Genomic DNA, 22,925 nt, shown 5'->3' with positions numbered 1-22,925 from the left:
CTGTATACTAACACCTCTATCTATAACAGACAGTCCCTATTATGAGTAGTATCTTATCAAAAGTACGCCTGAATTTTCTTTGCAAGTAATCACTACGAAGTCAATTCGTCTATAAGAGAGACAACTGACACTTTTAAATTACTTTGCCGCAGATAGCAAATTCTTGTTAACCTCTGCAGACAACACATCACAGCCTTATGTCAAGTTTCTGGCATTTAATGTATACTTCATATTATTGGACGGTCTGACGGTCAGTCATGTTAGCTCAAAGTTTCACACATGTTTTCAATGACTGAATATTGAGTATTACAGTACATGGACTTTCTCCAATAAAAAAGTCCATTTTGGCAACTCAAAATGGAGCCACTTTAGCTCCAGTGAATCTATTGACATTGCTGGGATATGTCATACTCAATTCACTGATACACTGAAATTGCTTGGTTGATTGACCTGTTTGTGGTTCAATGTAAAAAAGATACCACTGGATAAAAAGAAACATAGAAGAATAAAATTGCTAGCAAGTCTGCAGCACCTGCCTGGAGCAGGTAAACAAAACTCTGCCTGTGATTTTTGTTGGAAATAAAAACTTGTTGTGACTAGCGTACCAAGGTATCATTCCTTTTAATCAATCCAGTTTCAGATTTAATTAATCCAGATTGTTTGGATGTTCCTGGAAGCTGGAACAAAAGGGGTCTCGGAATGACTTTTCATGTGAGTGAGCTCAATGAGTAGGTGATATAATCCGGAACAACTTTGCTCAAAGGAAACAGCTTTGATTTCCAGTCTAAATGATCTACCTTCACACGTGGATTGTTTGGATTGTAATCTAAGAGTGGTCTGGTCAGAAATGGAATAGGAAATCCCATTTCCAATTCCACAGTCTAGATTTAGTTTGGTAAGAGAAAAAGTATCAAAATCACTTTGTGCTGGCTGAAAAGATGCAAACTATTAACAAAGCAAACATTTCTGTGAAATAAAATTCAGGACATAAGTATAAAAAAGAAGTCAAAATCAGAGACTTAAAATGTTGAGTGACTGGGAAGCCTTGCCAATATATTCAGTCTGGTAACTGACTTAAATAGCAGTGGATTGTCACTTGTTCAAAAAATCACAAAAATGCAAACAAAGTAGTGATCGTAAATTTAGAAAAAAATAGTTATCTGAGAGGGCCATCTGGTAAAGCCTTTAAATGTGTCTCTAAAAAATATGCATGACAATGGTAAGTTATAAAACTAATGCTTAACCTGTTCCTTTCTCTTCCATTCTCCTTTTACAAAAATAAAGGAGTTGCATGCAAGAAAGTAGACTTAATTAATTAGTATTATGAAGCTAGGCGTTCTTGGTTCTCTTGCTAAATGAGATGATTGTCTACTGCAAGTTTTCCCCGTCACTGCCAATTCACGGTAACTACAGTGGAACCCTGTTAATACGGACACCAAAGGGACATGATAAAGTGTCCGCATTATCCGGGTGTCTGTATTAAGTGGGCTAATTTAAGAGAAAATATATGAGCTTTTTAGTTGTCGGGACAAAGAAAACTGTCCGTTAGAAGCAGGTGTCCGTATTAAGCGGGTGTCCGTAGAGCGGGGTTTCACTGTATTAATGATGAAAAGAGCCATTAGGCCAGTGTGCTTTCAGATATCAAAAAAACTTATATTAAATGAAAGCTCAATGAAAACCAAAATTCTTTGTAATAAAAAGAACATGAACACGAAATTAGCTCTTGTTCATGAAATTGTATCAGTGGAAGTGGAAAACCCTTTTTCAAATCAAATATACCGTGTGTTTGTATTGTAGCACAGCGTGTGTCACTTACCTGCTCAGCTGGGTAAACATACTTTTCCATGAATGCCTTCATCTTTTTATACAACATTTGAGCCTTCGGCGATGGTTGGAAGATGTTACTACATGTAGATGAATTCAGCTTTCCAAGAGGGCTTTTCCTAGAATAATTACAGAGCACTTAGTTAAAATTACAACTTGTCACACAATCAATGAGGTTGAGAGCTCCATTAAAGCAAACATTCCCTTGTTTCCTTTTAATGGGCATCTTGTATCTTTAATTGTGCTGTGGTGATTAAGTTTCACTCTATCTTTCTACAATACCATGTTTTCTGTATTAGACTAGCTAATGTTTGGATAAAGCTAACTAGAAATAATTCACGAGGCCATTTAGAAAAAGTTAATAACAGCAGTTGACCTGCTGAAAACAAAAATGCTTGTTCCTAAAGGTGATTTTGCGATCTTTGCTTGGAAGTATAGGTTCGAAGCACTGCCACCAACGCAGAGCCCATCAAAATGGAAGTAAACACAGCCAAAACTTGTCGCCATCATATAACTGTCTACTCAGACCACAAGTCATTAGAGAACATTACGAAGAAGTCCCAACTTCACCCTCTTGTTACGCTGTAACAAGTGTCCACGATGAACTGGCAGTCACTGATGGCCTGGTCTTCCATGGGGAAAGATTAGTCATCCAAAAAATAATGAGATCTCAGATCAAGAAAGAGGTCCACGCTGGACATCAAGGCATCAACACATGCTTGCAGAGAGCCCGGTATGAACAAAAAGTTAAAGAGTGGATACAACCAGGTGAAGCTTGCCGAGAGTTCAAGCAGACACATTGCAAGGAAACCCTCATGAGCCATGAAGACCCTAGACAAGCTTGGGAGAAAATCAGCTATGATCTGGTCTCGTACCATGGTAAAGACTACCGCAGTCTGCTACAAGTCCAACTCCTGGGAGCTTGACTGCCTTACTGATACCAAGCCCACAACTGTCATCAAGAAACTGAAAGTCCACCTTGGTACAGGATCCCCAGACAGCTTGTCTCTGACAAAGGTGCTCAGTTTGTTTCCTGTGAGTATAGGAACTTCACCAAGACATGGAGTATTGAGCACACCACCACGTCACCTCATCAGAGCAAAGTTGAATCAGCTGTGAAAGTGACCATGCGCATGCTGCGGAAAACCGCCAAGTCAGGGGAAGACCAATAGCTTGCCTTGCTTAACATCAGGAATGCCCCGACACAAGGCCTGGACAGCAGTCCAGCCCATCGTCTAAAGGGAAGGAGGACCAGGACCACAAAGTCCCTGCTGGAGCTAAAGAACCCCCTGACCCCTCAGGAAATGCAACAGCTTCAATCAAATCAGAGGAGACAGGCAAAGCACTACAAACGTACTGCACATGACCTGCCCACCTTAAGGGTAGGGGACACTATCCGAATGAAACCATTTGCCCTCAGACTATGAAGCTGGAAGAAAGCTGAGGTGACTCACAGGCTGGATGAATGATCATATGAAGTTGAAGCATCTGGAGCCACCTACAGGTGCAATTGAAAACACTTGGTGAAGAGCCCACAGTCTTCCAACCCTATCCTATTTCAATATCCCTCCGATATTGCTACACACTCCAGAAATGATCAAGACATAACTGCATCTCCTACTCACAAACTCAAGAGGCTGTCTCTGTAAAAACCAACCACTGATTTTACTTCGAAAATTCAATTTTTCTCATAAGCTGGGATTTCAAAGCCCTTACCTAGTCAATCACCAAAACGAGTTTTATTTGATTAAAAATTCTAATAGGATTTTTCTAGGATTGATTGAAGTTCGGTCTGCTCGACACAAGTTGCATGCCTGCCGAAACTGGAAAAATAGCACATATTGCCGGCGCTCAAAAAAAATAATATTCGCTCAAAAGTCCCAATTCTTTTTTTCAACTATAGATATATCATAGCAGTTTGTTTAGCCATGTTGCAATTATAATTCAATCTTATTCCTTCAACGGTCAGAAGAAGATTTTCTACCCGTTAAATCGAGTTTTGAACCAAACACGAAAATACCTCTACTTTGAAGGCACGTTTTTAAAATGTGGCACCAGTTTGAAACTACTGAACTACACGAATAGAAAGTATCAATGGCCCTTAATTTGAAACAATACTAAAATTTGGCCACTTTGTGTTTACAACATCATTGATTCCCGTGATACTCACAGGAAGATTGGGAACTAAAACACCTGTTGTAAACATAAAATGGCCGTGGCATTTATCAATCCTTCCTTGGATCCCTGGATCACCGTTTACTGTTCATACATGTATGTGCACCGAGAGTTGTTCAAGAGTGCTTCTACAAACCTTTCAAGAGGAGTCTCCGTGATTAACTGGCTTTGAGGAAAACAATGGTCAGTGATACAAAGAACATCGAAGTATGTGACCGTCACGCTCGGCACAGATGAGGAACGTATAAATGTACCTTGTATACAAACCTACAGTTGGAAGGAAAAGCTGGCAGTTTTAATGCTACCTAGGTTTCAAGGATCACTACAGAGGACCAAACGTTTAATCTTGAAGCCAGGTAAGAGATGTGAATCTATTTGAGCACTTTACGAAGGGGAGTGTGTTAGTTACTCAATGGAATATTTTCAAAATTTCCTGAACTTCAAGCGGTCGTTGGTTTTGAAAACCTAGTGGGCAGACAAATTTTATTATTGTTTTAAATTAAGGGCCATTTATACTCTCTATTCATGTAATTCAGCAGTTTCAAACAGGTGCCACATATTTTGAAACGTGCCTTCAAAGTATGGCTATTTTCGTGTTTGGTTCAAAACTCGAGTTAACGAGGGGAAATCTTCTTTTAACCGTAGAAGGAGCAAGATTGAATTATAATTGCAACATGGCTAAACAAACTGCTATGATGTATCTATAGTTGAAAAAAAGAATTCAAACTTTTGAGCAAATAGTAATTTTTTAGAGGGCCTTCAATATGTGCTATTTTTCCAGTTTCGGCAGCCACGCAACTTGTGTCGAGCAGACCAAACTTCAATTAATCCTAGAAAAATTCAATTAGAATTTTTAATCAAATAAAACTCATTTTAGTGATTGACTAGGTAAGGGCTTAAAATCCCAGCTTATGAGAAAAATCGAATTTTGAAGTAAAATCAATGGTCGGTTTTTACAGAGACAGCCTCTTAACTCTTCTAATACCGTGGTGAAAAAGGTGCATGCACATTTCAACTACACGTGGACAGCAGTATACAGTGATGAGAGTGGATGGGGTTTTGTACTGTAAACTGATCGAGTTGAAATGGGAAATACCTGAGCACCAAGAATACATTGTGATAAAGCTTGCGGGCCTTCATATATAAATGTGCTTTCCGGAAACCCTATCATATCATGTGGAACGATCTGGTTTGGTAGAAGCATGGGTCACGAGTAGACTTGGATGGAATGCAACAGAACATGTAAAGAATGGAAAGGCTTACAATTAAGAGAGTAATTTGTGCCCACAAGATCACTGTGCAGTTGTTGTGGCAGCTGGTGATGCCTTTATTGCTGGAATTCTGCCCGAAATCTTACCCAAATCTTTTCCAAGAGGTAACAACCCATGCTTCATCTGCAAGTAACGCTAAAGCACAAATAACCTCCCTTGAGTTGCCAACAAATCAAAACATGCTGGATGAATTTGCAGCCCAGAAAACTAGGGAAAAGGTCAATTGCAATTGTTGGTGGAGCTACATTCCCCATGTTTACAAGGGCACAGACACAGGGAATATGGGACCTGTATTTTCACACTTTCTGCTGCATGCTGACATATTTTTTCAGATACCACCATTTCCATTATGCTAGAAAGGGATCGGTGTACATTTCAGAGATGGGGGAGTTTCTACAAAAATTATAAGAAGGGTTCAGAAAGGGCAACTTTGCTGTCAATTGGATTGCAAGCAAATTCAACCAAATGAGTCCGATAAAAGTCTTCAATGGTTGGTTGGCATAGGAAAATGAGGAGGGCCAATTGTTGGAATAACCAAGACATCATCTGCTTTAAGTAGATGGGCCTTGTCGTACAACCTGAGGTCACATATTGCTGACGCATTAAAACACACAATGTTTGCCAGGAGCAACAAGAAAAGTTTTCACACAATGAATCTACTACAGGAAGGAAGGAAGGACCTCAACAACAAAGATGAAGTTTCACTGTGTACCACCTTCAAGCAATACAAAGTAACATTGGCACAGGTACACCCAGCTTGTCTCTATAATGTTGACACTTAGGATCTTGTAACTGATGAAATTCAGGTGTCTCTGTTGCTCTTTGTAGAGCAACGGTTGCCAATTGTGCCTCAACAGCAACATGAAACAGAAAAAGTAAGATTTCAGGAAACAAGTCACCAAAATAATGCTCCTACATTCCAGAATTTGCATCAACTTGTCAAGGACAGCAAAGAGAACAACAAGACCACAACAAGACCAATTTTAAAGAATGGTAGCCTCAGAACTGGACAGAAATCAGTGTTGGCTGACATAATAACAAAGACACTAGAACGCCCAAGTAAAATTGAGCTCCAAGGCAGCTCATGCTCACTAATAGAGGACCTAGCATTAACTGTTGCCACTGGGAGACTACTGGGTGCTCAAACGTTTGGGGACTTTGCCAAAAGTTCTCAAGAAGCAAAGTTAAAAGCAGGATCATACTATCAGCAAACACATGCTGATTCCAATCACTGTGAAGTTGACTCCATCAAGTCAGATGTACTGAAACTACTTGCCCTATCTGTTCTGTAATTGAAGATAGTAACGTACCTTTCCCTTACAGCTGGCTAAACGTCCTTGCAGTACCAGATAACAAGTCAGATCTATTTAGGCTCAATTACAGCAAATTTCCAGCAACATTATCGTGGTGAAGAAAATCCTACAGAAAACGATTTCTCAATTTGGGAAACTAACCTTGACAGATCATAACTCACAAGTAAGTCACAATGGAAGATTAAGGAAAGCTGTTGCACAACCATTAACTTATTTATAAGCAATTTATATATATATATATCTACACTCTCTTTTATAGACCTGTTGATTGTACTTACTGGTCTTGCAGGGCCAGCTTTAATCCAGCTGATGCCAGTGGTTCCACATAATTTCCAAAGGAAGTTGCATTTTCAGCACTGGCATTTCCTTGAAGAGCTCTTGAATAAATACCCTGCATGAGATCAAAATATATATATAAAAAAAAAAAATCCTGTACTCAGAGAACAATGAAAAATCTTACTAAAAGTGGAATATTTTGTTTGGTTCCACCTTAAACTTCATCAGCCACAATGAAAATGTGAATGCTAAGAAGGGTTATATGATGTTCATTATGGTCTTGAGGGGGCAATGATGATGTCATAGATATTGACTGACTCAAAGCCATTGTCTCTGTTCAAAGAGGCTTTTGTGATTGGATCTCAATTGCCACCCTTATGTGACGTTTGAACATATTGCTTTCCATGGCTAGAACTTTTGTTTTGCTTGAATCCACTGAATGTCCCGTGAGCTAGCAATGTTCATGAACAGCTGACAAGTTCCTTTACTCTAGTGATTATCACCCTCATTAATTTTGTATAAGAATTTTCCTATGCTAAAGGTAGCTGGAGGTTTTGGACCCATTCACTGAGTTTGAACTCACATCGACTCAACTAGCTATCAAGTTCACCGCAGATTAGTGGGCATAATGAAACAAAATCACACAAAATATGTTTATTTCTCCGTCTTTAATTCATTGACCTCGGAGCTAACTCGAGAAAGGTGGAGGAGAACTCAAAATAGACAGTTTAAAATGCATTCAGGAGTATGAACTAGGCAGGTGTGAACTCGATTGGGTACAAAACAGGTCGCATTCATGGTAAAATGCAGCACATAAATTTGACCTCTGCCAGAAAACTGAAAGCGGATGAGAAAATCGACAAATTAGGCGAAAACAGTGATGCAACATCCTTGACAGGCATTAGAAGGAACGAAGTCTCAACAAATCCAAAATTAAACCAGTGGCTTTGAGCTTCATCGAGCCCTACTCTGACCAATTTGTGTTACTAAGTAGCATCCCAACAATTCCAGACCTTTTTGACATCGAGAATTTAAACCTGTCATATACTGACTTACTAAAGATATGCTTTACTGTAGAAATTTGTTTGTCAAGTGAAGCAATTTTACAAACTGAGAAAGACCCACAAGAGTCAGTATTCTTTTGACATAGAGCGCGTCGAATTGGTGCATCAGTGAGTGGAGCAGTCTGCCAGACAAACCTATCTCAGCCATCACAAACACTGATAAAAATCAATTTGTTATCCAAATTTGTTTTAAAAACTGAACACAAAGGCAGTGGTGCATGAGTGCAAACACGAAGCTGACGTGATTAAAGCCTATAAAGCAGAAACGACAAAGAGTCCTGTTGACTTTCAACTCTCGTAGTGTGGGTTAGTTATCGACCAAAGATATCCTTGAATTCAAGTTACTCTAGACTCTTGGTATTTTGCCCATACTGTGGACTTGGATGTGGTGAAATAAAATGTGGTGAAGTAAAATGTATTGACAGATGTGACTTTGACAGCTATGTTTAAAAGAAGAATTCCTGCCTGGAAAAGGTAGGTGGCAAGTTCCAGCTAGAACAAAACCACAGCTACTTTTTTCAAGTACAACAACAGCTTTTTACATTACCTGCAGAACGAAAGTACTATGACTTTGTTGTTTGTGCCTTTGACAGTCCCCACCATGCAACAATTGTGGAAGAAAGAATTTACCCTGACCATGCTCACTGGAAAGTTGTTTTGCCAAAACTTACCATTTTCTAGAGAACTTGTATTTTGCCTGAAATTTTAGGCAGATGGTACCCAAGAATTAAAGAACGACATGTCCAATGAGATGCCATAAGCAGGTGGAGGAATTTGCTTTTGCAGAATGCCATCAGATGGAAACACTGATCAGCCTACCTCCCAAGGGGAAGTATTGCACACATTGCTATACAGGCTGCCACAGTACAAGCATTTGAGAAAAGTAAAGAAAGATTATTCAGAAAAAATAGCTGGGCTTGACAATGTTTGTATTTGCCATGCAAGCAGTGCTACAGCAATCTGACAAATTACCAGAGTGCCACAGTGAAGCCTGTCGGAGTGGAAATTTTTTTCACCTGACCTGTCTCTCGCTTACAAGAAAATGCTAAACAACAGACCACTTGAAAATCCATTAACTGCAAGAAAAACACTGCAAGGTCATCTCATGACAATACTGCAGTTTCAGCATTGACATGTCAGGAAAACCCAGTTTCAACTACCACTTGTTCTTCTCAATCTCTTGATGGTGAACTTGAGTTCACTGAACTTGACAATGCACAGGATTCTGACAGTGAAGAGGAAAGTGCTGATGACACTGAGGTTACTTTGGTTACAACTTGTGAATCAGAAAGATATATTGTTCACTTAAAAATCCTGATGAACAAGATTATCAAAGTTCTTTGGAAAACATGGCAGTGACATCAAAGTGCTCCAAAGAATGGAAAAGATTATCACCTATCGTCACTTGTAAATTTCCCACTCACTATGGCACCATTTTGGATTTTATGACAACACATGGTTGCACAACAAACAGTGGTTATAGCGCAACAATGTAAGTACTGTATAGGTAATGTATTTGTGCACATGAACACTATACATGTATTGTGATGTCATCAATTTAAACCACATCACCCCTGATTTGGAAGGAAAATTAGTTGTCAGATTTTACAGTATTTGAAAATTATTTACCTGGGTCATTGCTGCCAGTCTAAAGAATGACAGGGCAAGGTAGTAGTTCCAATGTTGAATAGGTGTATTACCAAGTCCACTTAATTTGCAGTAAGTGGAAACAAACTCTTCTTCAGACGGGATTCCCATTGCAGAACTCCCTGTTAAGACAAGAAGCTTACTGTCAATGTTATAAAAGTGTGAACACTTACAATATTTCTGGAATGTTCATTGGCCTGTAAACAATAAAAATTCAATTCAATTCAATTCTTTATTTACATTTAGATACATTTTATATGTAAAGAAATGAAAATTGTAAAAAAATGCCAAGAAATATAAAGCCGCAAGGAAATTTACACATGAGCAGTGGCCGAAGTAGCAATAGCCTGCAAACAGGCTCCCGGTGAGCCCGATCGAAGCGAGGGAGCCTGTAGACATTCTATTGATGCCGCCGTTCTATGATACCAGCTCCTGGTATCATGATATGATTGGTTAAATCGCTGCTTGTCTCGACCTCTCGTTATTTCACAAGTGATTCTGAAGGGTACTTTCTGCTCTGTTACGAGGAGGAATTTTAAGTAGAAGCTAGTGGAGTGGAGCTGTTTGGCGGTGCTATAGCAATTTTTTTAGGCATGGTTTCCAGACTTTCTGCTGTTATCTGCTTGTCGCTTTGCAGAGTTTGACACCTCTATTATGTGTTTATAATTTCTTTAGGCTCATTTCAGTATTGCAAAATATGTTTTAAGCTCTCTAAGTATTGGCTCTGGAAGGATAAAGTTAAGTTTGAAATATTCCGTGAACATGTTGCTTACTTGCTCTCTATATTATGACGCCCGGCCTGGCTATTTGATTAGCTCGATTAGAACTGTTTGCAAGTACTGAAAATGTACCTTCTTGACAGGTCTAATTACCTCATTGACTGATTTGTTACAGGCTTATCACCAAGGGCAGACAGGCACATCAAAAACAAAGTCTACACGCTCCCCTGTCCTCGCCCTGATCGCTTTGCTCTCCAAATTTTTCTGTTTCGTGCTCTCCGAAATTTTTTCTGTCCTCGCCGGGAGCCTGTTCACAGGCTAAAGTAGCAATAACATATTAGATCTTTAGACCGCAGAAATTTTAGACAATAAATTTCCCAACAGTTATGAAACAACATGTCTGTGGTTCCCAGTTTCTCTCAATATATATCATCAGTTTTATCTTCCAGGATTTTGGTAATAATAGGACCTTCCTATTTGAGAGCACTTATCTAACTATATGAAGATTATATGAAAGTGAAGAGTAGGTTTGAGCAATTCTAGACAAAATCAAAGGCTCTTTAAGCCAACTCCTGATATTAGAGAGAGACATGTTCATACAATACATTTGACAAAGGTGGTCAAGACGATTTTGAGGACTTTTTTTGTAACATGACACACACACATAAGCTGCCAGTTGCAAACCAACAATGCCTTGTTTACCGATTCAAATGTGACCTTGCGATGCAGGTTATGTTGGTTTCACATGCCAGCACTTTCATCAATGCACTGAGGAACATAAGAACTCTATTAGCAAACATTTCTGTGAAAAGCATTGCTTAGCCCCCAAGGACCATGCCAAGAATTTTGTTGATTTAAAGAAGTGCAAACACAAGTTTGACTGCCTTGTTGACTGCCTTGAACAAACTGAGACCAAGTCTCAAGGTACAATCTGACTCAATAGTGTGAAAGTTTTTATTCCTTAAATCAAAACCTTCTTCCAGGCAGTCCAAGCTTAAACAATTGGAAAAGGATATTACTGCTCAAGCAAGAGCAAGAACTACCTACCTGTAAACTGGAAAAGAAAAAGTGAACAATTGAAATAGAATTTCAAAGAAAAACAAGGGCTTTTGAAACGAATTTACAGATACAATTGGCAGAGAAAGTGGTAGAGTTTTTAGAGGAAGATTGAAGTTAAACTGCTAGCAATCAAACTTTAGAAGACACAGGTCTCCTTCCTATGCCACCAATGAATGACCAAGAAAAAAATTGAGCAGTGGTCTGCAAGTTGCAATCCTGAAGCCCCAGACTTTATACCATCTCAGAATGTACTGGTATTAGAATGTAATTAGAGTTTTGTGATTAAGCTGGCCTCTGCTCTGCTCTGCTCTGCGCTGCGCTGCTCTGCTCTGCTCTGCTCTGCTCTGCTCTGCTCTGCTCTGCTCTGCTCTGCTCTGCTCTGCTCTGCTCTGCTCTGCTCTGCTCTGCTCTGCTCTGCTCTGCTCTGCTCTGCTCTGCTCTGCTCTGCTCTGCTCTGCTCTGCTCTGCTCTGCTCTGCTCTGCTCTGCTCTGCTCTGCTCTGCTCTGCTCTGCTCTGCTCTGCTCTGCTCTGCTCTGCTCTGCTCTACTCTACCTCTATTCTATTGTATTATATTCTATCAGTCCAAGCCATGAGAAAAGCTGAAACCAGCACAAAGGGAAATACCCCTAAAAAGCCATGAGAGAGCTCTAGAGCCAAGTACCTATCTGTTAAGCCAACTACCTGGAGTGATCAAAAACCACAAGTTTTTGCTTATTTTGTTCAGTTCAGTTATACAGTGTAGGCATGACATTAATTGTTTATCCAATATGTGGGCAATAATGAGAACTTAATAACACAATCATACCTAGAGAAAACTTGGAAACAAAGTCAAGTTCCTTTGGCCAGTGATAAGGTATACAGCTGTAGGCGAGGTCAAGTATGGGATCACCAAGAGTTGATAACTCCCAGTCTAACACAGCTGTCACACAAAACTGGCGAAACAAAAACAAGCTCAGGATTAATATTTGGTTATCATGCTGGTTATATACCACATCTCACTCAAATCTTGGAATAAAAATCAAAGGTGTGAATTGTCCTGGTAGACAATAACTTAATGCAGTGTAACTAGTGAACAAACCCTTCCAACATAAATCACAATGGGATTTTAATCTGACTGAATTATGCCAGGATTTTAAGATAAAATGAATATAATCACTGGAATCTAACATCTAACATGTATGGGTCCCATACACGGTACTTTGATCAATTAATCAGGTTAAGATATTGTTGCTCAAATCTCATAACTTATGGAACAGTTTGCTTTTAGGAATAGGCACCTCTTTGCATACTTTTGTGTTGGCAAAGATTGCTGTGCAGTTGATTGGTTCTTTTTACTGAGGTTTATTTGAAGCTCGGTGCTGGCTTTTTTTACCTTCCAAAATTCCCACCCCAGCATAATTTTATGCCTATTTCCTAGCTTTAGGGCTGTCTCTGGGATTCCAAAACCCAAACATTTTGCCAGAGGTTGGTGGAATGCAAAGGCTGTTTGACTTTGCAAAGTTATCTACTGTGGTCAACTTAGTTCAGAAAACTATTTTTGCACTTTGATAGTACCAAGATCTCCCTTATGTTCTTAGAGCCATACTATATATTTAATTATCGTTTGCAAGTAAAGTATATTTCTCCTTATCACAGATATCATATTTAGCTTCCTTTGGCTTTTCTTCAGAGACTGCTGTACATGTAGCTTTACTTCGAAAAAGCTGTACATTTGTTTAGAGACGTTCTTATGTTTCTTGCATCAATTTGAGTGAGCTCGTGTCACTCAAATTCGATGTTTAGGTTTATACCAGCAGGTTTATACCTCCTTCATTCAAACAGAGTTGTCTATGCACAAGTCTGTTGGCAATTATTGCACCAAGGTTTTGGTGCAATATTGTGAACTGCATATATTGCATATATTGTGAACTGCTCTTTCTCAGGGAACGGAAAATACTGGCTTATCTTTTTGGACGTAAAGATGAGCTTGTATTTACTGTTCTCAACATCTCCTAATCTAGCACTAGCAAGTGATGTCAACGTCAAACCCTTTCATAATGCTTCCTTTAACTGATCTTGTATGATGCTTTTGAGCAGACAGACAACAATCCCACACGCAGCTTCCAGCAACAAAATTTTTCATACCCAAATCCACAACTGGATGATGAGGCCTTTACCAAAGCCTGTCAGAAAAACTGGTAATAAATTGCATCCATGTACAAGTATATCGAAATGGCTTCCTTTTGCTTGGGGCGTAATTCACATGACATACCTCTCTCAAACTAAAAGCACTTTTTCGAGTGCAGCATCAAAGCTTAGCAAGCCTGCCATTTTCTCTCCAAATCACAAGTTCTCCCACCTGCGGAGTGGTTGGAAAGGTTGGAAAGAAAAAGTACCTTAGATTGACAGGTATCAATCAATTTACAACCTACCACACCAAACATAGCCCCCGTCCATCTGGTGTACAGGTTCTGCAAACAAACAAAGCTTGCAGGCAGGGATATTTTTCCTTCCCCTCCCCCTCTCCCGTCGCCCATTTTTCAACCTCACGCCTACTCCCTCTGCAAATTTTCCCTCGCTCCAACCCTCCAAAGTTACCAAATCCAAGATGGAGGCCTAATACAAAATGTGCACCAGTGCCTATAACATGCCTGTACCGCAGGCTAGCTGAGAACAAGGTTGCCAACTTTCAAGAACCTCCTAGAAACTAGACCTAGTCCTACATCCCAGATTTGTCAAAAATTACTCTCACATCAACAATTCCAAAACGCATTCTGTAACTTTTGTACTGGGCCCCAGTCCACCCTACAAGAAGGCCAACCAACGAGAATACAGTAGGAACACCAATGGATGACCTCTGTGGTTGTCAAACAGTTCTAGGCTCCTCATTCATACATTGTGGCAACCCCAGATGGGATGCAGATGCCTTAGCATTGTATTAACCTTCAGGTAACCAGGGAGGATGCATCTCCAGACTCATGGTGACTGGTAACATGAGTGCAGCCTGTGTCATCAAACACTAGCGCTGGGATCAAACAGCACAAGACACTTTTGCAGTATGAACTTCTGCAAGCTGACCAACCCACCAGAACAAGTCAGAGGATTTGAAGACCACCACAGCATCTAATTATAACTGCATAGATGTTGTCACCTGCTATTAGAGAACTCAGAGGACCCTTGAATATTTTGTAGTTAACAAAAGTCATGGCTGTGTAGTAGAGAAAACAGAAAAGCCCCTATCCTGCCTTCTGAAAACAGGTAAGGGCATGCCCTGACAAAACCACTCTGCCATGGGGCTCACAGTGGCTGAGACTAAACAGTCCATAGCTATACCATCCCCTGATGCCACTCGTATCACTGCTTTAGTGGTTTTGATTCAAACACCATCAAGACTGCAGATACTAGACCTACCCCCAGCCCGATAAATAGCAGCATCATCACTGTGTTTTTTCATTTGTCTGGGGGTGATGTAGAATTATACAGTTCCCATTGCATCTTGGGTACCATAGGTTGTGTTCATTCACCATTTTGAACCATCAATGGGGACCAACAAAGAACATGTGATGCCTATATTTAAAAAAAAATGTCGCATGTCTCAAGAAATTTTAAATTGAGAAGTTCAAACTTCAGTACATCAATCAAATTCACACCAACTCGTGGCTAGTGGATATTTACCTTGCCACTCATAGCTCAGTAAATATCCATCACAGCCCACCTCCCCAGTGGAAAAAAATAATCATTGTTTATTATGCACCATTATGTATAAATTTCAATTCGAGGGCCGTTGCAATATAGTCACATTAAGGTTAGTTTATACGTGTACCTTAGTGGGATGAATAATCAGGTTATCCAGTCTAAAATCTCCATGAACTAAAGCTGCATGAAAAAAAACAACAACAACAGTTAGAAGTTACTGTAATATATTAACTGCTAGTCAAACCATAATGGCAACAAGATACATGTAACTAGAAAACTTTTCTATTAAACAATCCTAAAGACCACCAGGTTTAATTTTTGAATCTTCCCAAAAGCCCAAGGGAAGTACTTTTTGCGTATAATCAAAGTTGTATCTTTTTACTTGTAGTCATGCAAGCAAAGAACAAGGACATCAGCCAGGCTCAAAGTAAGGATCTCATGTTCCAATCTGATAGGCTTTGGTGCCATAGGTTTGAATCTGCCCAACACAGACAGAAACTGAACAGTAGTAAGTTCAAGTCCACCTTAGGACTTGATTTTTTAATTATGCAAGCTCTGAAATTGAAAATAGCAAAAAAAACCGAAATTGTTTCTAATCAGTAATTATCTTTAACAGCATAAAATTATGCATCTGTTATGCAGTGATTTGAAGTGCCATGTTCTGAAATATCTCAAGAGCAACTTGATTATCAGTGTACACTTGAGCAAGTGCTCATACAAAGTAAAATTGCAGTAACGCAATACCAGGTGACTTGCACACATGACAGCCAGCACGAGGTCAATATGTCGAATGAAGAATTGTGATGTTGCGTTTAGTCAAAGGTATATTATATCTGTTTCACTTGATCTAACCATTTTTTGGTCTATTTGAGCCAGATGAAAATCAGCCACTCATGATGAGCAATCAAGAATTGTGGCATTTGGTGAACTGTGTAATTTCACTGCTCTACGACAGCCTTGAAGTGACTCCTGAAGATTAGTAAGCAGAGTAAACCAGGTTGATTCTGGTCATTAGAGAGCACTTTCTAACTCTACTACTTTGTCGTCTTCGTCTAACGCTTAAATAAAGGCAGCCATCACGAGCCTTCCAGCAAAACAGCTTCCTGAACAAGTTAAGAGAGACAATGAAGTATGTCAACTGGAGTTTCAAGAGGAAATGGCTCAAACGGAACTACAGAGGAAACGGAAATGTTGAGAGCAAGAACACAACCTACTATGAAGGAAAAGAGAAGACCAAATGGCTGTGATTTCTGCCCAAAAACAAGCTGAAGTGGCACAGCTCAAGCATGAAATACTGGGTCAAGAATCTAAATGGAGGAAAGGCCTCCAATGATGAAATCAGCAAGGCCAGTAAATCTTTGCCATCTTTGAAGCATTTTGTAGTGCCCAGTCGTAAAAAAATCGCTGAGGTTGAAAGCAAAGTTAGTCCCTGTATTGAAGTTAAACTTGAATTATTCAGGAATATGTTTAACAAGATTGTAAAGGCAATGTTTACACAGATTCACCTCTGGATACACAAGCTGTCACATATGATTACTCCCCATTGTGTACAATTTCTAAGCCCTTGCCAGTAAAGAATCGAGAGTTCCATGAAGCTCACAGCAATAGCTTCACCTTGGGCTCTGCTCAGGCACCAGAAACAAAGGAAATGAATCAGATATGATGACATTCAGTACTGCAGTGCAGTCACCTCAACAAGGGTATTACAGTCCTCAAAGTAAATACTTGTTTCAAACTAAAGCTACTCCTGTTAGCCTAGCTGCAAAACCTCCATTGCACAAAGACTTGTCTTCACCTGGTGATGTGTCTGTGTTCCAGCCCAAACCTGAGTCATTTCTTTGTGATAACAGCAACACCGCTGCTCTTCCAGCAACCTTTGTTATATTGTTTTCTTGTCCTGGGCCTGGTAGTAAGGATAGCAACGTTACATTGGCATCACCATCTATGGGTGGTTCCCCTGACCACTTAGCCCAAACTCCACACCAGTCAAACTTCACCGCTCCATTTAACCACTCTCAGCCATCATATGCAACACAATAGGCCCCAGCTACCCAGAGTATATCAACCCCCTACTTTGGTGGACCTTATAGAAATAACAGTCACTCACCAAGAGTAGAAGAACCAGTAGATGCATTTATTGACAAACTGAGAGGTCAAGAAACTACCTTCCTTTACGAGCTTCTGCAAGCTCAAGAACAGCAGCGATTACCACTCATTACTTGAGCTTTTCAAATTCACAGGAAAACCTATGAGTGGCCTAAATTCATTGAGAGATTTCGTGATCAGATTCACAACAAAACAACCCTCACCGACTCAGATTGAATGGCTTACTTGTTCCAAAATCTTGATGGGGAAGCTCAGAAAGCAGTGGAGAGTCTGAGTGTCTGGTGCCTTTATCTCACAACATCATTGGGAAGAGCGGTCAATAATATTGACGTCTTCAAGGTCAAATTTGTGATTGTTTTGTATGGAATGCTGGGCTAATAAAGAGTTCTCATCTCCCGTGAAAATCACTCTCTTGTGTTCTGTAGTCCTTGATCTTAGGGCTCTTGATGTTTGACTGATATAAACTTTGTCGCAGTCTTAACAATTATTAATTTTATTAGATCACTCCTGTTGATAGGTCTTTTTTAAGTTTGTTTTTAGGTTTTTTTTTAAATGGAGCCAATGGTCATTACGGGTCTATCGGGTCTATGGGCAAACATCAGGAAATCAGGAAACACGAATTTGACTTTCAAGACATCAAGATTATTGACCGCTGTTCCCAATGGTCAAAAAGATTATTTTTAGAAGCGTGGTACTCAATTCACGAACATTCATTTATATTCGTACACCATTTATGCTGAAGAAGGTTATAGTATTTTTAACCCAAACGTTCACACAAAACGTTTTTAGTCAGTGTCAACAATTTTTAATCCTTACTACTTCATGAATTGTGGATATCTTTTCTAGACCTTTCAATTCGAAAGCGAACACTTTGGTATTTCTAGTAGAACAACTCAGTGATCTGAGCACACTGTAATTAAAATAAATTTATGCTTGAAAGAACAGACTGTAAATAACATAACTGAAATAACATGAGTGTTCATGCATAAATAACTTTTCCTGATTTACTTACCTGTATATTCTCTAGGGATTACTTTGACATTAGGTATCTTGTGTGCAAAATTGGTTCGTACAAAAATTTGCTTACGGCTGCAGGGGATTTCACACTTGAATAATTTCACAGCTGTCACAAAAGTGCTCCAGGAAAAAAGTCATACTGAAACATAGTCCCGTAAATTGTCATCTTGAAACAATGTTTCAGGAGATCTTGGAGACAGAGGTTTTCAGAAAACTTGACCTCAACATGCCACGAAATAGAACTCCACACATGGCACCAAATAGAACTCCACCCAGACTCACAAAACATAGCAAACTTTGGAGCCCCAGATGCCCTGTATTAATACAAGCAGTTTTTCATTGTAGTCAATATGGCGATGGAAATGTCTCAGCAGTTGATAGGGCAAATACTGAAGGATTGCCCCCACAAGAGCATGCATGGTGTGTATGCCATTGTTATAGCCTAATTCAACAAAGATGTGAAGACCTGCCTAGGTTTAGTGTTAGGACAGCAACAAGGAGATTGTTTGTACAGGCCAGTCTAACATGCCAGTGTAAACTGAGTAAAATTGAGAAAAAAATGTACTACCTGTTTGAAAGGCAAGCACCAGCAGTGTGATGCCTTGTCAGAAATTCTACATCTATCTGTCTGGGATTGTCTTTGAGATATGTACAGATCACAAGCCACTATTAACCTGTTGAGTGCCAAAAGTACACACTCATCAGTACGTGTTGAAAGATGTATATTGTACCTTCAGCAATTTCGCTACATAGTCAAGCAAATTCCTGGCATTGAGGAAAACTCTGAAGATGCCCTATGTCCAGCTGAGCATCACAACACAAAGTTCTGAAACCAGAAAATATACCTATAGCATAGATACTACAGCAGGACCAGCAGCCCCTACACCAAAAGAGGCTGAATGAGCATCAGAGAAAGACCCCAACCAACACCTGCTACATGAATCTGTCACTTTAGCCCGTGGACACATTCATCTTGCACCATGTATACCATGTATGGTATACATGCCTCTTTTGGTGTAAGGGCTGCTGGTCCTGCTGTAGTATCTATGCTATAGGTATATTTTCTGGTTTCAGAACTTTGTGTTGCGATGCTCAGCTGGACATAGGGCATCTTCAGAGTTCTCCTCAATGCCAGGAATTTGCTTGACTATGTATCGAAATTGCTGAAGGTACAATATCCATCTTTCAACACATGCTGATGGGTGTGTACTTTTGTATACCATGTATGTAGGGGAGCAGGGATGGCGTAGTGGTGAGAGCACTCGTCTCCCACCAGTGTGTCCCGGGTTCAATTCACGGACCCGGCGTCATATGTGGGTTGAGTTTGTTGTTGGTTCTCTTCTCTGCTCCAAGAGGGTTTTCTCCGGGTACTCTGATTTTCCCCTCTCCTCAAAACCAACATTTCTCAAATTCCAATTCGATCCTTGAATGCACGGACATTTCTGAACGAGTTCTGTGAACTCCTTGGTGCTCCGTGGGTAAACAAATTACATTAACACATTTACAATTACATTTACATTTTTTCTTTACATGTATAAAGCCTCGGCAGAAAAGCTTTGGGTATTGGGCAAACTTGTCCTCAGAGGCAATCATATCATTTACCAGATCCTCTGGAAGCACATGAGTGCATGTGTGGGCCATCAGGGAATGGAATGCAAAAATGGCAGACTCAGGGAAAAGGTATTAGGTGGCCCAACATGGACAAGCAAATTGAACTGTTCATAAAAGCATGTCATTTGTGTCAATTGGTAAGCCCAGGAAGTAAAGCAGAGCGCACCAGATCCACCACATGCCCTGATAATCCAAGGAGATGACATTCCCATCAACCTATTAGAGATTTGCAGAAGAAACCACCTCGTGGTATAAGCAACTACTACTGCTGGCCAGAACTTATCTTGTTAACTTATCGTGCCACGCAAACCCCGGCGTGGGTGAAGGACTTTGTCTCGTCCAGTACCAGTACTTTAAAACATCCTTCACACTTGTAGTAATTAACCTTACCCTATTTAATCTGTTTAAAAACATTGAACATTGCACACTAGATGTTAGGATTATGAGACTCATAGCAAAGTGGTAGTATAGTGTAGTATAGTGTAGCTCTTGTAGTATAGTGGAACTGACACTTTCATCACATGGGAACCCAACCATGTCCTTCATAGAGTCTGCCATTTTGTAGCACAATGTTGTTGAGTTGCTGCAGTCTTGCTGACATGTGTGCAGGGAAAGCTGCATACACATGAGGAACAAAAACGATGTTGCTTTAAGGGCCCATTAACCGATCTTTTCGAGCCGTTGCTAGGGAAAATTTATTCTCATGTAACCTCGTCATTTCTAGTTACTTCAGAGTTATTTCATGTGTTTTAACTTTTTCATGATCAGCAACACTAGTGATGACGTCATCAGGCCACGCCCATGGTCATGTGACTAATACTGAAAAAACGCAAAGGCTCCTAGGCAAAATACTTTATCGGAATTTTTTTCATTGATTTAATATTTTAATTTAAATCCTCATTACGCTATGCATAGATTTTGTTTCATTTCTAAAAGGTCAGATTTTGAGAAAATTTCAAAATATTAAAAAGTTCATAATTTTCTGAAAAAAGCATGATTTTGAAAAAGGAATGCATAGCTATGTTTCCAACGTTGGCTTTAATCGAAATCCGTCAAAAAAGGCTGGATTTAAGGGAAAAGCGCGTTTCCTTTAGCATTTAAAGAAACCGGAAGTGCGCCCGATATTTATGGGAAGTTACCCTATCAGCGCCTATCTTTATACCCTATCTTTACCTTATTTTTTCTTTGCTTGTACTTTTTTTACTTTGCATTTTGTGAAACACAAAGAAAAACATCTAAAATGTGAGCAAATTTGGAAGTTCTTGAGTTATTTTTATTTTCTGCGCTCAGGCTGACGTGAGTAACCGGAAGTGAAATTTCACCTCCTTAGCAGCGCGCGCGAGTGCGCGCATAAATCGGTTAATGGGCCCTTAAAGACAAATACTCCTTATTTTACGGCAAAGAAGACTGAAAGAAACTAATTGTTTCAAACTGATCACTGTAAATACACATTTTTGTAACTTGTTTACATGTAATAAGTAAAAAAGCCTATGTCCTCTTGGTTGTAACAATTTACTGTTGTACTACAGTAGTTGTTGTTTCTGACACTTAATTGTTAGTACATCATGCTAGGTAGTGGCTATAAGGCCGCATTACTTGTAGAACCTCATCACCAGGATTGACCTTTCATAAAGTTACATATACAAGTACTCCAGTGAATGCATTGTCATAATATGTGAACAGATTTCAATGTTACCTGTCAGTTACAGTTAAGCTAATTACCTTTAGTTGAGCCTAAAAAGAAAACTACTTTTTGAGAACATAGATGCAAGTACTAGCCTCCTCTTTGTTGAAGTACAGGTGGTGAGGGGCCAAAAGGTTTTGGTGACTAGAACACTTCTGCTGATGACCACATCTGAAAATTTACAGGCCACCTAGCCTCAAGGTTTTTTCCTTCAAATTTTGTGAGGAAAAGGTATCTTCTGAAATCAACCATTATTCTTCAATTCAATAACAAGATCTACCAAAGAAAGTCTTCGCACTTACACACTGAGTGTCTGCTTTGTAATATTCCATTACGCAGAATACAACATTGTCAAACCTATTTTTTGTGTGTTGATAGGGGGAACATTCTTTTCCAACCAGGTGAGTAGACTTTCCATGGCATTAATCTGATGTGTTTCAGATGCTCTGTACTGCTTTCCCCAGGTTGACACCTTGTTTTAAAAATAGATCATTAATTAAATTTATTGTTAATGATCACTAAAGATACTCTCTTTGAGATGTTTCTTATTATCATTACCTAATGAAGTAGTCACAGTGTACTGGGAGAAATAAAATGCAGGAAAGAAACTGAATGACACCTTCTATGTTGTTGCCATGGCAACACTCTTGGCTCCAGTCTCTTTCTGAGGAAAACCAAATATTACCATTTGCAACCTTTTACAGTGGGTCAGAGGGTCTTGCTTGGAACACACATGGTTCCTATATTGTCTGAACTCTCCCCATTAGATTGTTGGGAGTGGATGATCCCTGTTTAAGATAAAATCTGAAAATTTTAGTCTTAATTAAAACAGGACCAGTGGCATAACTGTTGTCATGGCAACAGTACGACAGGTGTCATTTTGTTTCTGTTGTGATGTACATTTCTGGTCCTAAGTTTAAAGAACACTGCTTTAATATTTCTAGAGATATTCTTGATTGAGTGTTGTACTGTTTTAGTGGAACCACCTATGACGTCATCACTTTCCTCATTTGCATAATACAAAAATGTGAACATCTCTACAATGAAAAAAGATATTCCAAAAAGGAAAATGCCATTCTTCTTTACTTTGAAAAGCCTTTGAAATAAGCAGCAATTTTTTACCTCACAAGCACTTTAAGAAATTGGAAAAGAGAGTGAGAGTGAGTGAATTGATCCGGTTGACTTGAACTAGCAAGCTCATTGATCTAATGCACACTAAACTCAATCAAAGCAAAATACGGCCCACTGAAGAAAATAAGCATCTTTCAACCCCTTATTGCAGAAGTTTTCTCTTGTTGACAGAATCTTTTTCAATACTAAAGGACAATTTACTCTTTTCTCTAAGTTACAGTCAAATTACTGTTGTTTCCAATGTAATCAGAAGTCAATAAACCAACTTGAATAATTGGTATAACTTGTAACCCACACATGCACCTATTGTAGACCTATTTTTTAAGTTAAAGTTGGCAAAGTGCTGTAGGAT

At 39.4% G+C, this 22,925-nt stretch overlaps 1 protein-coding gene across 2 annotated transcripts in view; it reads right to left on the bottom strand.

The window, feature by feature from the left end:
* Positions 1–22,925, bottom strand: part of LOC145469949 (acyl-CoA dehydrogenase family member 11-like) — a 51,273-nt gene that overhangs the window by 17,513 nt on the left and 10,835 nt on the right. For both annotated transcript variants that reach the window (XM_081453766.1, XM_081453767.1), the window contains 6 exons: positions 21,800–21,914; positions 15,152–15,204; positions 12,155–12,281; positions 9,553–9,692; positions 6,862–6,974; positions 1,817–1,943 (listed from right to left, as the gene is read on the bottom strand). In XM_081453766.1, coding sequence (XP_081309892.1) covers positions 1,817–1,943; positions 6,862–6,974; positions 9,553–9,692; positions 12,155–12,281; positions 15,152–15,204; positions 21,800–21,914 — 675 coding nt within the window. The remainder of the gene's footprint in view (positions 1–1,816; positions 1,944–6,861; positions 6,975–9,552; positions 9,693–12,154; positions 12,282–15,151; positions 15,205–21,799; positions 21,915–22,925) is intronic.

The sequence above is a fragment of the Orbicella franksi genome, chromosome 15, assembly GCF_964199315.1.
Source record: "Orbicella franksi chromosome 15, jaOrbFran1.1, whole genome shotgun sequence".
NCBI classification, from domain to species: Eukaryota; Metazoa; Cnidaria; class Anthozoa; order Scleractinia; family Merulinidae; genus Orbicella; species Orbicella franksi.
The sequence above is the reverse complement of the archived record's forward strand: the minus strand, read 5'-3'. Positions and strand labels throughout refer to the sequence as shown.